We start from the raw sequence: 18113 nt of genomic DNA on the forward strand, positions 1-18113 counted from the left end.
CCACAAGGGACCGGGGTGAATGAATCTGGTTTGGGAGATACCTCAGGTTTGGCCTGAGCTCTGCCCTCTCCGGAACTACCATCACCAAGGCTACAGGCACCGCCTTCCTCCATGTTTTGAGGAGGTTGAGGTGGTAGATTTGACGTGCCCCTCTCCTATCTGTTCATCTAACCTCATAATCAAGATCTCCGACTCGTCGTGTGACCTCAAAGGGTCCTTGCCACTTGGCGAGTAATTTGGAGCTCAAGGTGGGCAGCAACACAAGCACTTTACCTCCCTGTGCGAATTCCCGCAGTTGAGCGTCCCTGTCGTACAGTTGGCATTGACGTTCTTGCGCTTGGAGCAAATTCTCCTGTGCCCCAAAGTGTGGAGTTTTGCTCTAAGGTTAAGAACGTATTTAATTTGTTTTTTTCCTATTCAAAGGTCCTTCCTCCCAAGCTTCCCGTATGACGTCAAGCATGCCGCACCGCTGATGCCCATACAGTAGCTAAAATAGGGATTGCGGGACCTCTCGTACTGCAAACAACAGGGGTTCGAGCCATTTATCCCAATTTTTAGCGTCTTCGTGTACGAACTTACAAATCATGTTTTTCAAAGTCTTATTAAATCGTTCGACCAACCCATCGGTTTGCGGGTGATAAACGCTGGTGTGAATCAATTTAATGCCTAATAATTCATAGAGTTTGCATATTGTAGGTGACATGAATGTTGTGCCTTTGTCAGTGAGGATTTCCTTTGGAATCCCCACTCAGGAGATAATTCTGAAGAGTGCCTCTGCAACACTATATGCTGAGATGTTCTGTAGAGGCACTGCTTCTGGATATCACATTGCATATTCCACCAGAAATAATACAAAGCGATAGCCGTGTGCAGTCCGCTCTAATGGCCCGACAAGGTCCATGCCAATTCTCTCGAAGGGGACCTCGATCAACAGCAGAGGGCGCAATGGCACTTTTGGGGTGGCCGGTGGATTCGCCAACTTGTATTCACGGCACGCCGCACACCATTTGCGTATGTCGCCGTGAATGCCCGGCCAAAATAATCGTTTTTTTCGTGACCTAAGTGACCAGGCATTGGGTTATAGTGAGCCGCCTGGAAGAGTTTTTCCCGGTGGCTCTTTGGTACTAATAGCTGCGTTGTATTCTCTTTGGTCTGAGTGTCCTGCATCACTCGATACAACCGCTCTTTAATAATAGAAAAGTACGGGTATGTGAGCACAACATTAGGCTGGAGATGCTGACCATCAATTACTTTCACCTGGTCGAAGGCATCCTTGAGGGACTTGTCACGCAACTGCTCCAGCACCACCAGATCGACAACTTCCACGGCGCCACGGGTTCCCTCCACCAGCAACCATTTCTGGCAGGCGTCACGGAGCTGTTGCACAAAAGCGAATGGGCGGCCATGCTTCCCGAAGCTCAGGGACCTGAAGAGCTGCCGACTCTGCTCCGGGCTACAACCAACCCGTTGCTGGATGGCCTTTTTCAGATGTTTGTAATTAAGGAGGCTGTGGAGGGAAGTTGCTGTGCCGCTAGCTTCACCTCCCCAGAGAGTAAGGGCAACAGGCAGGCCGCCCACTGATAAGGTCGAGGAAGGCCTCCAGATCATCATTTGGATTTTCATCAGGGCTCCGGGGAGGTCACAGCGCCAGCCCCCTCTCTGGCAATCAGGCTCCGGATCACCTGCCGGTCCTCCGTTTGTGCCTGGAGCAGGACTTGGAAGTGCTGTTCCTGCTCCAGGCGTACGTCCATGAGGGCTGCTTTTCAGCTCAAATCCAAAAACACTCGTTCTCTGTTAACAGACACGTAGACTCTGGTCTGTCTCTCTCTCTTTCTCTCTCTCTCCTCTGCCGCTCTGGCGAGCCTTATCAGGTCTCCCTCCGCCATCACTATAATGAGAGAAAGGTGTTAGAGTCATTACAGCCCAGGTGATGAGCCTTACCGCTTTCCCTCTCCCGCAGACAGACACATGACCATGCCCCCCCCATGCCAAAATGGGTTAGATCATTCAGGGGAACTACAATACAACAGTGAAAATATATATATATATATATATATATATATATATATATATATATATATATATATATATATTATTATTATTATTATTATTTTTTTTTATTTTATTTTTTTTTACAAAAACTCAACCAAGAGTGAAATCACTTTCAGAATTCTAAAACAGCACTACCAATTACTGGTGTTTGGCTTTGGTGTTTATGTTAATTGTATGGTACTTCTATGAATTGTATTGCTTTAAACCACAACAAGCTTGGTAAAAAATAAAAAAAAATAAAAAATCTCAAAAGAAAGCCAAAGATGTAGGAGGGAAATCCAGGTGGGAAAATCCAATCCTATATCCAAGTGGTCATCTGTTTCTGTTGCTTCTTTTTCAAGAAGTGGCTTACAAATTAACAATTAATAATTGCAGACTCTCTATTTACACTAAGTGCAAATATCCCATCTTGTTGGCAGAGGCTATTTACTCTAACTCCGCCCACCACTGCTCAGACCAAACTCAAGACAGCCACAACAGATTTGTCTGGTTTGTCAGTAGTCTGGTGGAAACACAGGATTTTATGCAAACCGTGCCCCCTTGTGCAGCTGTAGTAACTCTAGGTGTAATGACGGTATGTGTATGTGTTGTCACGCTGGAGACTCAGGTTTGAATCCCACCCCTTGACAAACTTTTTCTCATGTCTTTACTCTTAATATTTCCTATAATACTACTTATAGTAATAAAAAAAAGGGATTCCTCATAGTGATTTGGTCACAGTGAAGGTCGGGGAGTTGAGAGAAGGATTTAATCTGGATAAAATGAACCATGGTTTTACTGTAGTAATATTGTAGTAACCAATGTTTTGGTGGAAACTATATAGTTCTGATGTACTAACCATGGTGTTACTACAGTAACATGTTGTTAATAGTAGTTAATAGTAACCATGTTTAATTTTGTGGTTACTATGATTTTACTAGAAAAATACTATGGAGATACTATGGTTATGGTAGTAAAACCATGGTTAATTTTTGTAAGGTAGGGTGAAGTGAGAATCATCCTGGCACCATTTGAAATGAACTGGGCCTCACAAAAGACACCAAAGTATGTGGTGATTTTTTATCACACTTCACTTAAGGTGTATGTGTGTGTCATTATTAATATCAGACGGACCCTCCCTCCATCCTTGGGGCACCAGCTAAAGAGTTTCACCTTAACAGTAAAAGAAATTATCCAAATGGACCATTCAATAAATTAGAAATATGTCAATTGGAGGAAGCTGGTCATCTGATTAATCTGAAGGATTCATAAAATTCGTCCTAACCCTTTAGAGCCCTTCTGTATCATCAACACAAATTATTTACAAAAAGATAAACAAGAATAACTAACAAAACTACAAAATGGTACTAATATGCTAAAAGAATAATATAAATGAATAGGTAAATAAAAGTGCATTGTATGGAAAGATGCAAGTGGTTGAACTGGATTGGCAAAGTATGACTATTATCTTATGGAAAGATAAATTGCTGTTTCTCTGTTAATTAATAAGGTGAAACCTTACTTCTATTTAAACAAATTACTCAAAGATTATTTGCAAGACATCTGATACACAGGTTATATCATCTAAAGAACATTAGAAAATCATAAACTGATAGTATACACTAATGCCAAGATCTCTGGAAAGAGGTTTAGCAGTCATATTTACATTCTCCTTGATCCATCGATGAGCTCGGTGATGGCGATGTCTTCCACTGGGGATCAGGGCCACATTACAGTGGGGAAGGAACTGGATTCCATTTCAACAGCCTTGGACACGAAGGAGCTGAGGAATGTGGATCTCCTGGAAGCACAGAGAGGGTTCTTGCCATCTGGAACACGCAGATATACGGCCCTTATGTCAGTGCAAAATTCATCATCTGGAACATGCAGATGCACAAAGTTTAAAGAGAATGTTTGCTCACCAGAGCTAAACCTTGTCACTGTCATTATATCCCTGGTATAGGGATTCCAAACTTGCTGTTGCAATAGTCTCTTGTAGTGATACTTGGTACTTGGTCGATCTTCTTCTGTCTCTCGGATGATCGGTTATCCTCTCTCTCATGGAGTGAGACTTAGCATGTTGGATGGTTTGTATTCTGTTAACAACCCTCTGGACGGGTACTCAGGATGTTGATTAATATTCTGTTATTGCCTCTCTCTCGTAGAGTAAGACCAGAACAAAGGTGTTTTTCTGTTATCCTGACAAAAGGTGTTTTAGAAGTGTGTCCTGTTAATGACCCTCTGGACAGGGACTCAGGACATAGGTGTTTGATACCTTCCTGATGAGGAGGAGATTTCAGTTTGGCACTTCTTGTTTCAGGGTTATGATTGGTTGCTGACTTTGGGGGGGGGGGGGGGCACACAGAGTGTGGCTCACCCTCCCTTCTCTGTGTGGAACATTTGCATAATTTAAAGTACATAGTTAGAACAATGTCTTTAAAGTCTCATCTGTGCATTGTTCCTTTTTCAAACCTCTTCAAAAATACTCTTGGCATTTTTCTGAAGATATAGAGACCAAATATGATATTGAAAGATTAAATATTATGCATGTGTTAAGTTCATTGTTTAAGTTCATTTAACCATTAAAAGTTTATGTTGATTGTTCAGCTGGTTTCCACCTCCTCCTTGCCCATCCTTTACTGTTACAGTGGTGCCTAAACCCAGGAGGGAGGAGGGATGCGCTGTTGCGGAGTCCTCGCCACTGCCATCCGCCAGGGGAGCAGCCGCGGCCGTCTGCCTGGGGAAGGAGGGGTCGCTGCTGGCTGCCGAGAGCCGGAGGAAGAGCGGCCATCTGCCGAGGAGGGGAGGAGCGGTTCTGTACACCAGGGGCCAGAGGACTCACTGCCGTCCGCCGGGGGAGGAGCGGGCTGTCGTCCACCAGAGGGCAGAGGAGCTGTTGAGGACTGGGCAACAGCGCATCGGCGAGAGCCGGTGAGCAAGTTCTTCTCTCTCTCTCTTCTCTCTCTCTCTGTGTCTCCGCTCGCCCCTTCCCTCTCCCCATGCCTCCCCTCGACTCTCCCCCAGGTTCACAGGAGGTGTGGTGGACCACCGGCTGACAGATAGGCCGGAAGGGCAGTGTCTCCCCCCAGAGATGGCACCCCGGCCTGAATCGGCGGGGGAGGAGTGCGACGAGGAGGAGGATGTGGCCGGGCCGTGATGGAGCTGATCAGCGGGAGAGCGAGATAAGGGACAGCTGGAAATGCCGGTTCAAGAGAGAGAGAGACGCACGTGGCCGCATTGAATGTTGTCTGTTTATGTTTGTCTAAGTTAATTGTTTAAGTTCATTTATGCATTAAAAGTTTATGTTGATTGTTCAGCCGGTTCCGGCCTCCTCCTTGCCTATCCTTTACCTGTTACATATATAGATGGTAGTACTGAAGAACTAAATCAGTGTATGACAAGCAAAGGTAAAAAACGTTCTGTCTCCCTCATGTTTTCCTCGGACTCTTATTTTGAAGTTTCCTCCCAGACTACATCTCCCATAGTGCACTGCCCTCATCATTTCCAGCTGTTCCTCATCATCCTCACCTGTCTTCCATCCCCTCATTAGTTCCTTTGTGTATATATACCCTCCAGTTTTGTTAATTCATTGTCAGTTCTTGTCCGTGTAAAGCTCGTGTTAGTTTGTTGATTTTGTTTATGGCATGCCTCGTTGTCTTACATCTTCTTCATTAAAGCCTGCATATAGATACATCACCTCTCTCGCCTCTCCATCATCATCACTACTATAAAACGTGACGATAAGAGAGTCTGCTTCAAATAATTTATTATTAACAATTATCAGAATAAACAATTCTTCCAACAAGTAATGGACCCTTTTCACACGTCTGGGTTATGAAATGCAGAAGTAAATGATTGCAGGGTAAACTTCGATAGTGGTGAATGGGAGTGAATGTGAAACCATGCCAAATATAATTTTTGCTTACCTATCTGCTCCAACATCAAAAAAAAAATGCCACTAACATGTTTCCACAACTTTCCAAATGAAGAAAAAAAAGAGAGCGATGAATTAGGACAGTCAGAAGAGAGAGAAGATGGTGAAAATAATGTCACTCTCTCAGCAGCTGTCTTAGAAACCTCATCGCATCTGTGATAACTCATTTATTAAAACTAACTCCAGAGTAATATAATACAAAGTCTAATTTAAAAATTGCAAATATAAAAAAGTTTGCTAGATTTACATTGTTAAACAAGGCGGAAACATCATCACAGTCTGTGAAAATGGTCCATTTAGCTTATTTTCTTAACTGTAGACTGTTGCCAAGTAACATAACTCATAAATATAGAATGGGTGCATCCCAAATTGCATACGCTTTCACAATTCTAAATCATTTTGAAGTGATGCCTAAGTAGTGGAAGTAGTAATGTATGTTCACACTGAAAATGCCATAAACTCGGAGTGCCCAGATGATGTATTTTTTTCAGCTGACAAAACAGAGTGTGGAATGTTGGACACTTCATGCACTCTATGGTTGCAGCTTGCCCAACGTAGCGGCTAGCCCAAGGGTAAGGTTACTTGCCCGCGATGGTGGCCTAACAAAACAATTGTAATTAATGGTAAATGTTGCAATTACCGTAACTTCTGTAAAGACAGCACCCTCACAAATGTGAGTTGAATGCTTTACCATCACCCCATGCTGTGTGAATATGAACATTATTTGATATGAACAGTGTTGGACTGAAATTGGCCAACATGTTAAAATAGCAGAAACACGGGGGCCTGGGTAGCTCAGTGGTAAAATACGCTGGCTACCACCCCTGGAGTTTGCTAGTTCGCTAGTGCGAATCCCAGGGCGTGCTGAGTGACTCCAGCCAGGTCTCCTAAGCAACCAAATTGGCCCGGTTGCTAAGGAGGGTAGAGTCACATGGGGTAACCTCCTCGTGGTCGCTATAATGTGGTTTGTTCTCAGTGGGGTGCATGGTGAATTGAGCATGGTTGCCACGGTGGATGGCGTGAAGTCTCCACACCCACTATGTCTCCGTGGCAACGCGCTCAACAAGCCACGTGATAAGATGTGCAGGTTGACTGTCTCAGACGCGGAGGCAACTGGGATTCGTCCTCCGCCACCCGGACTGAAGCGAATCACTATGTGACCACGAGGACTTAGAGCGCTTTGGGAATTGGGCATTCCAAATTAGGAGAAAAAGGGGAGAAATCCCAAAAAAAAATTAAAAAAAATTTTTAAAAAATTGCCAGAAACACATGGGGCTCTATTTTCTTGAGCGTGCAAAGCGCAGCGCTATGCGCAACGACCGTGCGCAACGTCTATTTCAATTTTTGTGGGAGCGCTAATTTTAAATGTAATTTTCGTGCCAGCGCAAATAGTTTAGGACATCTACTTTGTGCATGACACAACAACAATTGTTTACAGACAGATTGATTAACTTTTGCTTGACTATTTTACAATTCCAGTGGGTCAGAAGTTTACATACACTAAGTTAACTGTGCCTTTAAGCAGCTTGGCAAATTCCAGAAAATGATGTCAAGCCTTTAGGCAATTAGGCAATTAGATTCTGATAGGCTAATTGGCTAACTGGAGTCAATTGGAGGTGTACCTGTGGATGTATTTTAAGGCCTACCTTCAAACTCAGTGCCTCTTTGCTTGACATCATGGGAAAATCAAAAGAAATCAGCCAAGACCTCAGAAAAAAAATTGTGGACCTCCACAAGTCTGGTTCATTCTTGGGAGCAATTTCCAAATGCCTGAAGGTACCATGTTCATCTGTACAAACAATAGTACACAAGTATAAACACCATGGGACAACACAGCCACCATACTGCTCAGGAAGGAGACGCGTTCTGTCTCCTAGAGATGAATGTTGTTTGGTGCGAAAAGTGCAAATCAATCCCAGAACAACAGCAAAGGACCTTGTGAAGATGCTGGAGGAAACAGGTAGACAAGTATCTATATCCACAGTAAAACTAGTCCTATATCGACATAACCTGAAAGGCTGATCAGCAAGGAAGAAGCCACTGCTCAAAAACAGCCATAAAAAAGCCAGACTACAGTTTGTAAGTGCACACTGGGACAAAATTCATACTTTTTGGAGAAATGTCCTTTGGTCTGATGAAACAAAAATTGAACTGTTTGGCCATAATGACCATCGTTATGTTTGGAGGAAAAAGGGTGAGGCTTGCAAGCCAAAGAACACCATCCCAACCATGAAGCATGGGGGTAGCAGCATGTTGTGGGGGTACTTTGCTGCAGGAGGGACTTGTGCACTTTACAAAATAGATGGCATCATGAGGAAAGAAAATTATGTGGATATATTGAAGCAACATTTCAAGACATCAGTCAGGAAGTTGAAGCTTGGTCGCAAATGGGTCTTCCAAATGGACAATGACCCCAAGCATACCTCCAAAGTTATGGCAAAATGGCTTAAGGACAACAAAGTCAAGATATTGGAGTGGCCATTACAAAGCCCTGAAAATTTGTGGGCAGATCTAAAAAAGCATGTGCGAGCAAGGAGGCCTACAAACCTGACTCAGTTACACCAGTTCTGTCTGGAGGAATGGGCCAAAATTCCAGCAATTTATTGGGAGAAGCTTGTGGAAGGCTACCCAAAACGTTTAATCTAAGTTAAACAGTTTGAAGGCAATGCTAATTAATACTAACAAAGTGTATGTAAACTTCTGACCCACTGGGAATGTGATGAAAGAAATAAAAGCTTAAATAAATCATTCTCTCTACTATTATTCTGACATTTCACATTCTTAAATTAGTGATCCAAACTGTCCTAAGACAGGGAATGTTTTCTATGATTAAATTGTGAAAAACAGAGTTTAAAAGTATTTTATCATTTGTGTGTGTGTATGTAAACTTTTAACTTCAACTGTATATATAGGTCATGGTTTATTTTTCGATTATTATTATTATTATTATATTTCAATTTACAATTGTATTTATGATCTAATTTGTATTGGTATTTTTCCATGTGTTGCTGTTGAGTGATTTTTAAGTCACTGCAAAATGGGAAGAAGTTGGAGAGAGTTTTTGAACTGGTATGATTTTTTGACCACTTTGTTATTTTGATTTTCTTTCATTTGAAGTGTTACTTCAATTTAGAAATATTTTTGGTTTAATTTTTTCGCGTTTCAATAATTTAATTTAATTTTTCAAAATCAAAACGACTGGTAGAAGTGCTTGCTGATTCAATCACTGTTAATACTGGCCATGATTTGTGTGTCAGTAGATGAGAATTATTAATAATAAGTATATTCTCTGTCTACATCAAAATTCTTACGAAAATCACATTTCCCATGCATGTAAATGGAGTGTGTCATTGTCATAGAAATATGCCTGACATTGATGAAGGACTCAGTGAATGCACAAAAGAGCGTAATTTTAAATTCTTCTAATTCATTGCATACAGTCCATTTACACTACCAACTTCTTATGAATGTGCTGTCTTTGTTTATATTGCTGGTGCTTGAGGGAATGGACTATATAATAGGATGCAGACAGTGGAGTAAGAGGACAAAACCTCAGAATTAAACTGCACTTGATCCAGCCCATTTGCATGTTGGTGTGCATTTGAAATGTAATTTCCGTCAGCTGAAAAACTGCTAATATTTCTGTGCAGTAAAAAAAATTTAGTGTTGCATTTGGGATAGTACTACTGTGAATATTCATACATTACATGGCTGAGTGCATAGTGTACTGTATAGTGTACAGTAAGTGCACAGTTGTGCGTTTATAGTCATTTTACCATGGCTTCGAATGTGGTTCATCTTATCAGAGTTTAGAGTTGGAACTATATATTTTATAATTTGCCATGCCTAAATATATTTTGCAGCCTTATTTTTGACTTCTGGATAAAGGGATTCTTACACCAAATAACTCTAAATTTAAATATTTTAGCTAGCTGCCTTACAAATCAGCCACTGATGGTTTTTGCAGATCATAGCCTACTGCTTCTGAAGACCTACTAACACTTGGGACTGACACATAATACCACACATGTTCAGATATTATCAGAAATATAGGCTATCTTGCAAATGTTGCAGAATGTGTGAAAGCTTCTGCTCAGCCCAGATTTTATCTTGCACCTTAAAATACAAGCTTGCATATTATTACAGCAAAGGAGATTTGAATGACATAACAATGATGCTGAAAATTGTGATAATGTCTGAAAGGGGCTTTAGTACTATGTATCTTTGAATATGTGTCTGTTTATAGCATGTAAACACTCTTCTGAGAAAATTAATTCATTAAGATTTATGGACAAGGTTCTCCTCACTGCACATGATTAAGCACTGAGGCTGGGCACTTCACTGACTGTCCTGAAGGTGGGAGAGGAGGTGATAAAAAAACACAGAAGATCCTGTAGATAAATCAGTCCACCTTGCTGCTACTTTAGACTAATTTGCCCTGCACTGTCCAAAAAATAAATATTTACTCCTAAAGCCCCCAGGTAAAGAATTGTAAAACCAAAGTCACATTGAGCTATTATTTTCTCCACATGAGTTGCTATGAGTTCATCCTCAAGGTAACACTGTCAAGAGAATTTCACTTACCATATTTGTTCCATCACCTCTGGATGGCAAATATGAGAATAGTTTTTCTACCAGATATACTCTGAATAATTGAGAATAATCATAATATAGGGACAGAACAGCTCCTTTGGCATAAGCCCCGTCCTACGGTTCACCGCTCAGAATCTCACTCGAACCTTCAGATCCTGCCAGAAGACGATAACGCAGTGGAGAGGAACTTACACCTTACAGCAGGACGGGACCTAAACTGGTGGTGAAGGGGTGGATGGGGGGTGAAAACAACTCGCATGATGAGCGATAACCAACAGCTGCAGAGTTATAAAGCGGATGCTGGATTATGATTGGATGAGACGCCTGAATTGAATAAATGGTGTATTCTACTACGAGTCTTCCTGACAGAACTACTGCTTCAGAACATCCATTTCTACCAGAAATACTCAGAATAATTGAGAATAATCATAATATGGGGATAGAATAGTTCCTTTGGCATAAGCACCATCTTACGGTTCAGCACTCAGAATCTCACTCGAAACGTCAGATCCTGCCGGAAGGTGATGACGGCAGGGGACAGGAATTTAGGTCTAATTAAAATTAAACCTCCAAAAGTAAAAAACAGAAGGTCTTCAGAAGGTGAAGATAACCTGAAAAAATAAATAATTGTATGAAACATAATACAGGATATGACTTCATACACGTACGAAAGTGTGCCAAACTTGTGTAATACCCTACAGAAGCATTGACTATATTGTGAGAATTGATGGCCCTAGTGAAAAGATGAGCATCAATGTGAAGAAACTTGCAAATGAGTGTCGGATATTTGTGTTCACCCCTTGATAAAGTGAGAGCCCTGCGCACTCCTTGTGAAGGAGAGGCAATGCTTGCGATGTGTCAAGGTTATGCATCTGAGCCCTGAAAAGGGGAACATTGTTTGATCAATACACTTGAAAAGGATAACAATGCTTTTGATGCATCTGAGCCCCGAATAGGGCGAACATGTTCAGTTTGTGCAATATCCTTGAAAAGGATAAACAATCCTATAATTAGGGGTTTATTTATTTATTTTTATTTAGCATAGATTGATGCTACCCCGCAAGAAAGGGTTACCCCTGCAAAAGGGAAAAATACATAATCTGGAAAATATGATGAATGGAATAAGCTGCAGATCAAGAGGACAAATGATGTGATGTTTGATCCCTAAGCTTTGTCAAAGCCTGTTTCAAAGCCAACACACATTGCATGGTCCATGATGTGTGAAGCGTCAATTTACTGAATATTAGGTATCTGCTTTGAAGAAGTTCTAATCCCAGAACAGAGAAATCCTATACAGAAGCAAAATACCATTATTTACCTAATAAGATTTTGTCAAAGCACGCATTGTAGAAGCATTTAATAGAAGCGTTTAATGTTTGAACAGCGATATCAGAGTACAGAAGCTTAGAGAACAATCCCAGTATCAATAATAAATACAATAATAACAATAACAATAATAAAACACCCCTGTTAAATTGGTTGTTAGATGTATTAAGCAAAATTAGACAGGACATACTCGAAATAGATGATTGCCCACCTTAAGTATATTAAAATTACAATTCAGTTTTGCCCATAAAAGCTGAGGGTAAAATTTTGTTGAACCACCTGTGACGAACACCAATGACCATTTCGCTAAAATATTAATTATAAACTGTGTCAAAAGCATCACCCACTACACTAATCAAACTACAGTAAATCGAAATACCATTAAATAATTATTTGCAATAAAATCTTTCACATGATCATTAGTAATAAACACCAGTGACATTTAATGAACCATGCGATGGTTTAATGAATCATGCGATAGTTGAAGTATAGAAAGATGCCTTTATATGGGGTTCATAACTTTTTGAATCTTTACTATGACTGAAAGTGAAGGGACATGTTTCTAACCATATTAGATAATGACCCAAGCATACTGCTTGTGACTGAATTAAGCAATGTTGTTGTGCAATAGCCTACCACTAGGTGTCAGAAGGCACACAGCAACATATGATACTTCCCCTTTAAGAGAACAGCAAACATGCGTAAGTAAAATCAAGAAAATCTGCATGATTTAAAGTGTGACAGGAGCGACAAGAACACAAGAAGCAACATCGTAATTTAATGGAGATAAGCAGACCACGTACACTTAAGTACGATGGAAATCAATGTGCGTGAATATTGAAACTGATTCCCCAAAGCAAGAATATAATCAGTAAGGGTGTAAATTGGACGTTTCATCATGATACGATCTTGTATCGATTCTCTTGGCCTGCGATATGATATTTGCCGATACTTCAAAGTCTGCCATGATACGATTTGATTCAGGGGCCTGCGATCGATATTCCGATATTATGTGCCTATTTTACAAAATCAATTAAAAATGTTTTGCCCTCAAATGCAACCAAAATATAATTTGATTATATATTCAGCTCTCTGGATCCACATTGGGACATCCACAACAAAATAAGGTACTTCAGATGTTGCAAAAAATTATGCAGATAAACAATATAAAAAATAAATTCATAGTAAGTGATCATCACTCATTTGATGACAGCTAATTTTTCAGTTTAGTCCAATTCAAAATACTTACATACCCATGACTTGTTTCATGGGCTATCTTCCATGTGCTATCTGTGTTTTTCTTGGCTACAGCTTCCACAGTTGTAATGAAAAGTTCTGTTACAGTTAACTGGGATAAATGTTAGTAAAGGTCTTGATGTGTAATGTGTTAAGTCGTTAGTGCTGTTCAGAATGTCGGCGTTGTCAAGATGTTTCACATGTTTTAACTTCTCCATGGTACTTTAAAATAGCAAATTCTCATGTAAAATTCAAATAGGTCGCATGCGTAAAGATATCGATGGTAGCCCAAATTAATCGCGCATGTGAGAAACTCTGCATTTGTCATGAGAGCTCACATTTTAAGAAGTGCCTGGTTGACGTGCACGCACTGATCCTGTCAATGGAGCTAGCATTTCCCGGGAAGCTAGGTTGATGCATGCGTACGGATAGCAGAGCATAATTTGGCTTTAAAGACACCCGTGCCCCATATAAAAAGCATATTTAGTGCGCATAAAGTGAAATGAATGCAATAAGGTTGCTTCATCGCCTGACAGAAATGCGTACGGACGTGGCTGACATGAGAGTATTAAAATAAAGGTACATCTAAAAAAAATGTCTATATCGATATTTACGTGTTGTATCGATAACATTGGATCATTGGTCATTGGATCGATGCATCGATCCAGATTGATGGTTCATTACACCCCTAATAATCAGGCCTGCAAACACTGTTGTAAACATATAAGCAATGTGAATGAGGCTCACCTGTGTGACATGGCAGCCATGCTGGAAAAACAAACACGCTTGTCACACCATGTAGATCAGCGCACACTGAGTGCTCTTGAAATTAAACATTGCTGCTTGAAAAGCCATACTGATCCAGTATGTATGTATGATGAAGAGAGAATTGAGATCATTGATAGCAAAACCTAAACCCCATTGTCCACCAGTTAGATGTATATGGCAATAGCTCCCCCAAGAGAAGAATAAACATAAGACTTGCGTATCTTGCTAATGAGGCCGCTGCACTGAGGAGCGTGAACGTCGAGGTGAGTAAACCAGTGATGTATAATCCAAATATGAAGCGATGTTTTGCTTGAAAATCAAAGGTGTAGCATGAATTATGATTGTGTGTGTTCATTCATGTGCGAGTGAGTGAAACAATGCGCATGACGAGCTGTAACAGTCAGCTGCGAGTTATAAAGAAGATGCTGGATTATGATTGGACGAGATGCCTGAATTGAATGAATGGTGTATGTTATTACGAGTCTTCCTGACAGAACAATCGATACACTTTAACTTCTTTCATAAAAACAAGGATCATGTAATTTTATTATTTATTTTTCATCAGTTCTTTATCATAGATCCCATTAGGCCCTAACAGTTTCAGGTAGAGTATCGTCCTTCTGCACAGCGAGAAGCTGGTGCTTTTTTACTGACTCACATCTGTGAATGTTCAGTCATTTGGATTCATTTAAATGTAAATTTGAGCTGTGAGCAGCACTGCACTGGCACACTGTTAGAAGACTCAAGTTGATGGATTTTGTAACTAAGAGGAAAATACACAGAACCTCCGACACTCCCAGACTGGCTGTTTTCTCTTGGTTATTGGTCTACTGGAAAAGTTTGTATTGTAGACAATTTACACAGCATACATTATGCATTTCCAAAGGCTTGCTATTTGCTATTTGTGTTTATGACAAGATATGTAAAACTGTACTATATGTGTACTATAATTTAAATTCCTTCTCAATGTCACATTAGAGGAAAAGGGATCAAAACAAGTTAAGCTCAATCGATAGCATTTGTGGCATAATGTTGATAACCACAAAAATGGTACCAATATGCAAATGTTAAACTGAACTGTTTCAAAAGTATAGCCACAAGACGTAAACAATATGTGTGTTAACACGATTTTAGTGTGATATAATCACTTACTAACCTTTTGTGTGTAAAGTTATACCCAATTTTACAACTTCGTTGCCATGACGACACAATGATGTAAACCCTAAAACAACCATAAAGATGTAAACAACTTTACAGCTCAAATAATACATGATTTTAAACAGAAGAATTAATATACATGCTTTTATAAAATGATAAGCTTCACATTTCTACCTTTAAACTTTCCAAAAATTGCCCCCATTCACTTTCATTGTAAGTGCCTCACTGTAACCTCGATTTTTTTAAAGAATAGGACGGACGAGTTAAAATAATTTGTTTGTGGTAATCAACATTATACCATAAATGCTGCCAAGTGAGCTTAACTTCCATTAACCCCGGAATATTTCTTATAATGGGGAGAAGGGGAAAAACAAAAAACAATTCTCGTGTTAACAAAGCAGTCTAATAAGGCATGAAAATTCAGTTCATGTTATGCCCCCACAGTGGTTACTGTGTAGTACTTACTCAGAGCTACAATGTGTTGCTGAAGACGATTAAAACAGAAACACTGCATAAAATTAAATCAAATAAAAAGAGGGATTAAGCAGGAGCAAAAGAGTAACTACAATGCAAAGTCAAGTGTAAGCAAACAAGAGACAATTCCTGATAGGAGATGCTGAAAACGATTCAGTGTACACCATACTTTGTCATGTCTACAATGTAAACCTTCATACTCTTGCTGCAATATATGTCTGTGTCCAAAATATGCCATGAGAGAACACATTTACATTTTACATTTATATATTAAGCAGACGCTTTTATCCAAAGTGACTTACAAAATGAGGTAGGATACAACCTGAGCGATTCATTTTAAGGAGACAGTAACATGATCACCAATGGACACACATTTTTATGTTGAATGTAAGTGACTTATCACTGGTTCTAGAAGTCACTAATTTATTCTCATGGCTATGCAATTTGTGTTGCCTTCTGCTGTGAGAAAAAAAAAAAGGAAAACGAACCATTGCGTGCCATTATGTGGGATCCGTGAGGCACACACGCTCGAGTGAATGCATTGAGAGCCCTTTTAAAGTTTCACATTGGCCCCACTGGGCTTGCTGAGAGCAGTGTAGCACGAAGAACATCTAAGTCCCTGACCCTTTGCGTGAGTGGCACTTATAGTGAAGATGTGATGCTCATCCACACTGATTACAAAACATCTTCCACAGTGAAAATGGACAAGCTGCAAGATATCCAAAAAAAAATAATAGGTTTCCATGTTATAGTTAAGGCTGACATTTTGTGCAGCATAAACTGACTTAAGGATGGTCACTGTCAATTGAGATTAAAACAAGCAATGCGGAGTTGGTTTGCTAATTTAGCAAAAGGAACAGACTGCCTGTGTAGCCTTCCATATTTATACAAATATATTTTTGTACACGTACAGTGTGAAAGGGGTGTGTCTAAGAAATAATAATCATACATAGTTCAATTGTCTATAACTACAATACCTATATTTACAATACAATACCCATAAATCACTTCAAGTACACAAATGCAATCACATCACTTGACTGTCCATCAACTGCTCCTAAATGCTCACAGGTCAATTTAGAAACACCAGACTGCAGCGGGACAATGCTTAGTGATGCCTAGCTCAAGTCGGCTAAGCGCACACAAATGGTTTAAGTAAAAGGATTAATAACACAGATGCCACAAGAGAATTAAAATTGAGTGTCACAGTAATGGAATGCGGTCCATATAAGAGGTAAAGAAGGCTCCTTTTACACATTAGCGGTCGAGTAAAGCAAAGAGTGTGTGCGCCCTTATCTTATGTACAGTATGCAGACATACTTAAATATCTGTTGGCCTGTTGAATGTACACTTTACTGTCGAAAATCTGGACGTATATCAGCTCTGCTAACTTATCTCTTAAGAATATATATTTTTTTCTCTTTCAGAAGAATCCTAGCATAGTTAATCTGAGAAAAAAAAAAAAAAAAATATATATATATATATATATATATATATATATATATATATATATATATATATATATATATATATATAATTTTTTTTTTTTACAAAAGAATGTTATAAACGTTCCATTTCACCGTTTCAGTATCGATTTCACATCCTTCCAGCTTGCGTTAATACCGGCATAATATCTGCCCAAACAAATTCAGCGATGTTCTTGACCGTATGGTGTGTACATTTAAAACAACGAATATAATATTATTAGAACAAAAAACATTCACTTTATTTAGATGTGTTAAAAGCATTCGTTTCTAGTTAATCGTGTTCAGTGTTTTTATGAGTTCAATTAACTGACGCTTGCCTCGCGCACGATCGCGTGGACAAAATCAAACAGGTCTCGTCAGATTTTCGATATAATAGAAAAGTTGATGATACGTTAATAACAAATTAATGATAACAGCGATTTAGTGAGGCACAATGTGTAAATTTTAGTTTAGTTTAGTTATTACCTCGACTGCTGGCGCACGTTGCGCAGAGAGCGAGAACCACGAAGATCCCTAAAGAACTCCGGCGTCTCTTCCCAGTACTTCCCATTTCTCCTCTGCTCGTCTCAAGCCCTTTTCAGGAGGAACATTTCTCCGTATTTCTGCTTTTGTGGGGCGCCAGGCTGTGGTGACAGTTCCCTTGTTTTTGCACTGTGACATACAGAACGGCCTCTCTCACTTTAAAAGTCGGACTTCATTCTGAAAGACAAGCAGGCGGAATTTCCTTGCGCCTGCGAGGACTTGAGCGCCCTTGTGAACCTGTTCTAGGGCGCTCAGACTTTCAGGTGCCAAGCGTTCACAAGCCAAATCAACCAATGGCGCAGCGCGAGGGGCGGAGCCGAGTTCTCCACACAGCATCAGCACCATGTCAGCTGTGTGTAGAAAGAGTCAGGGCATGAGGATATTAGCGCATGCACTCGCTATGGGGCAATATGTTGTTATCATGTGATTCCTTATGGCGATGCCTAATTTTGATGTAGCCGTTTAATTGCCTCGTCAGTGGTGTAATGGTAAGGACTTCTCACTAAGAAGTATAATAATCTGTCAAAAACATAAAAATAACATTGTACACAACCTCTCAATTTCTTTCTCTCCTTTAATATTTT

The 18113-nt window shown here is 40.0% G+C and overlaps 1 protein-coding gene across 1 annotated transcript in view; it reads right to left on the reverse strand.

The window, feature by feature from the left end:
• Positions 1 to 17736, reverse strand: part of LOC127434239 (netrin receptor UNC5D-like) — a 276011-nt gene extending 258275 nt beyond the window's left edge. The window contains exon 1 of the mRNA XM_051686828.1: positions 17473 to 17736. Within this exon, the coding sequence (XP_051542788.1) occupies positions 17473 to 17557 (85 nt within the window). The 5' untranslated portion in view covers positions 17558 to 17736. The remainder of the gene's footprint in view (positions 1 to 17472) is intronic.
• Positions 17737 to 18113: the final 377 nt, after the last annotated feature.

Source organism: Myxocyprinus asiaticus, chromosome 4 (genome assembly GCF_019703515.2).
Source record: "Myxocyprinus asiaticus isolate MX2 ecotype Aquarium Trade chromosome 4, UBuf_Myxa_2, whole genome shotgun sequence".
NCBI lineage: Eukaryota > Metazoa > Chordata > Actinopteri > Cypriniformes > Catostomidae > Myxocyprinus > Myxocyprinus asiaticus.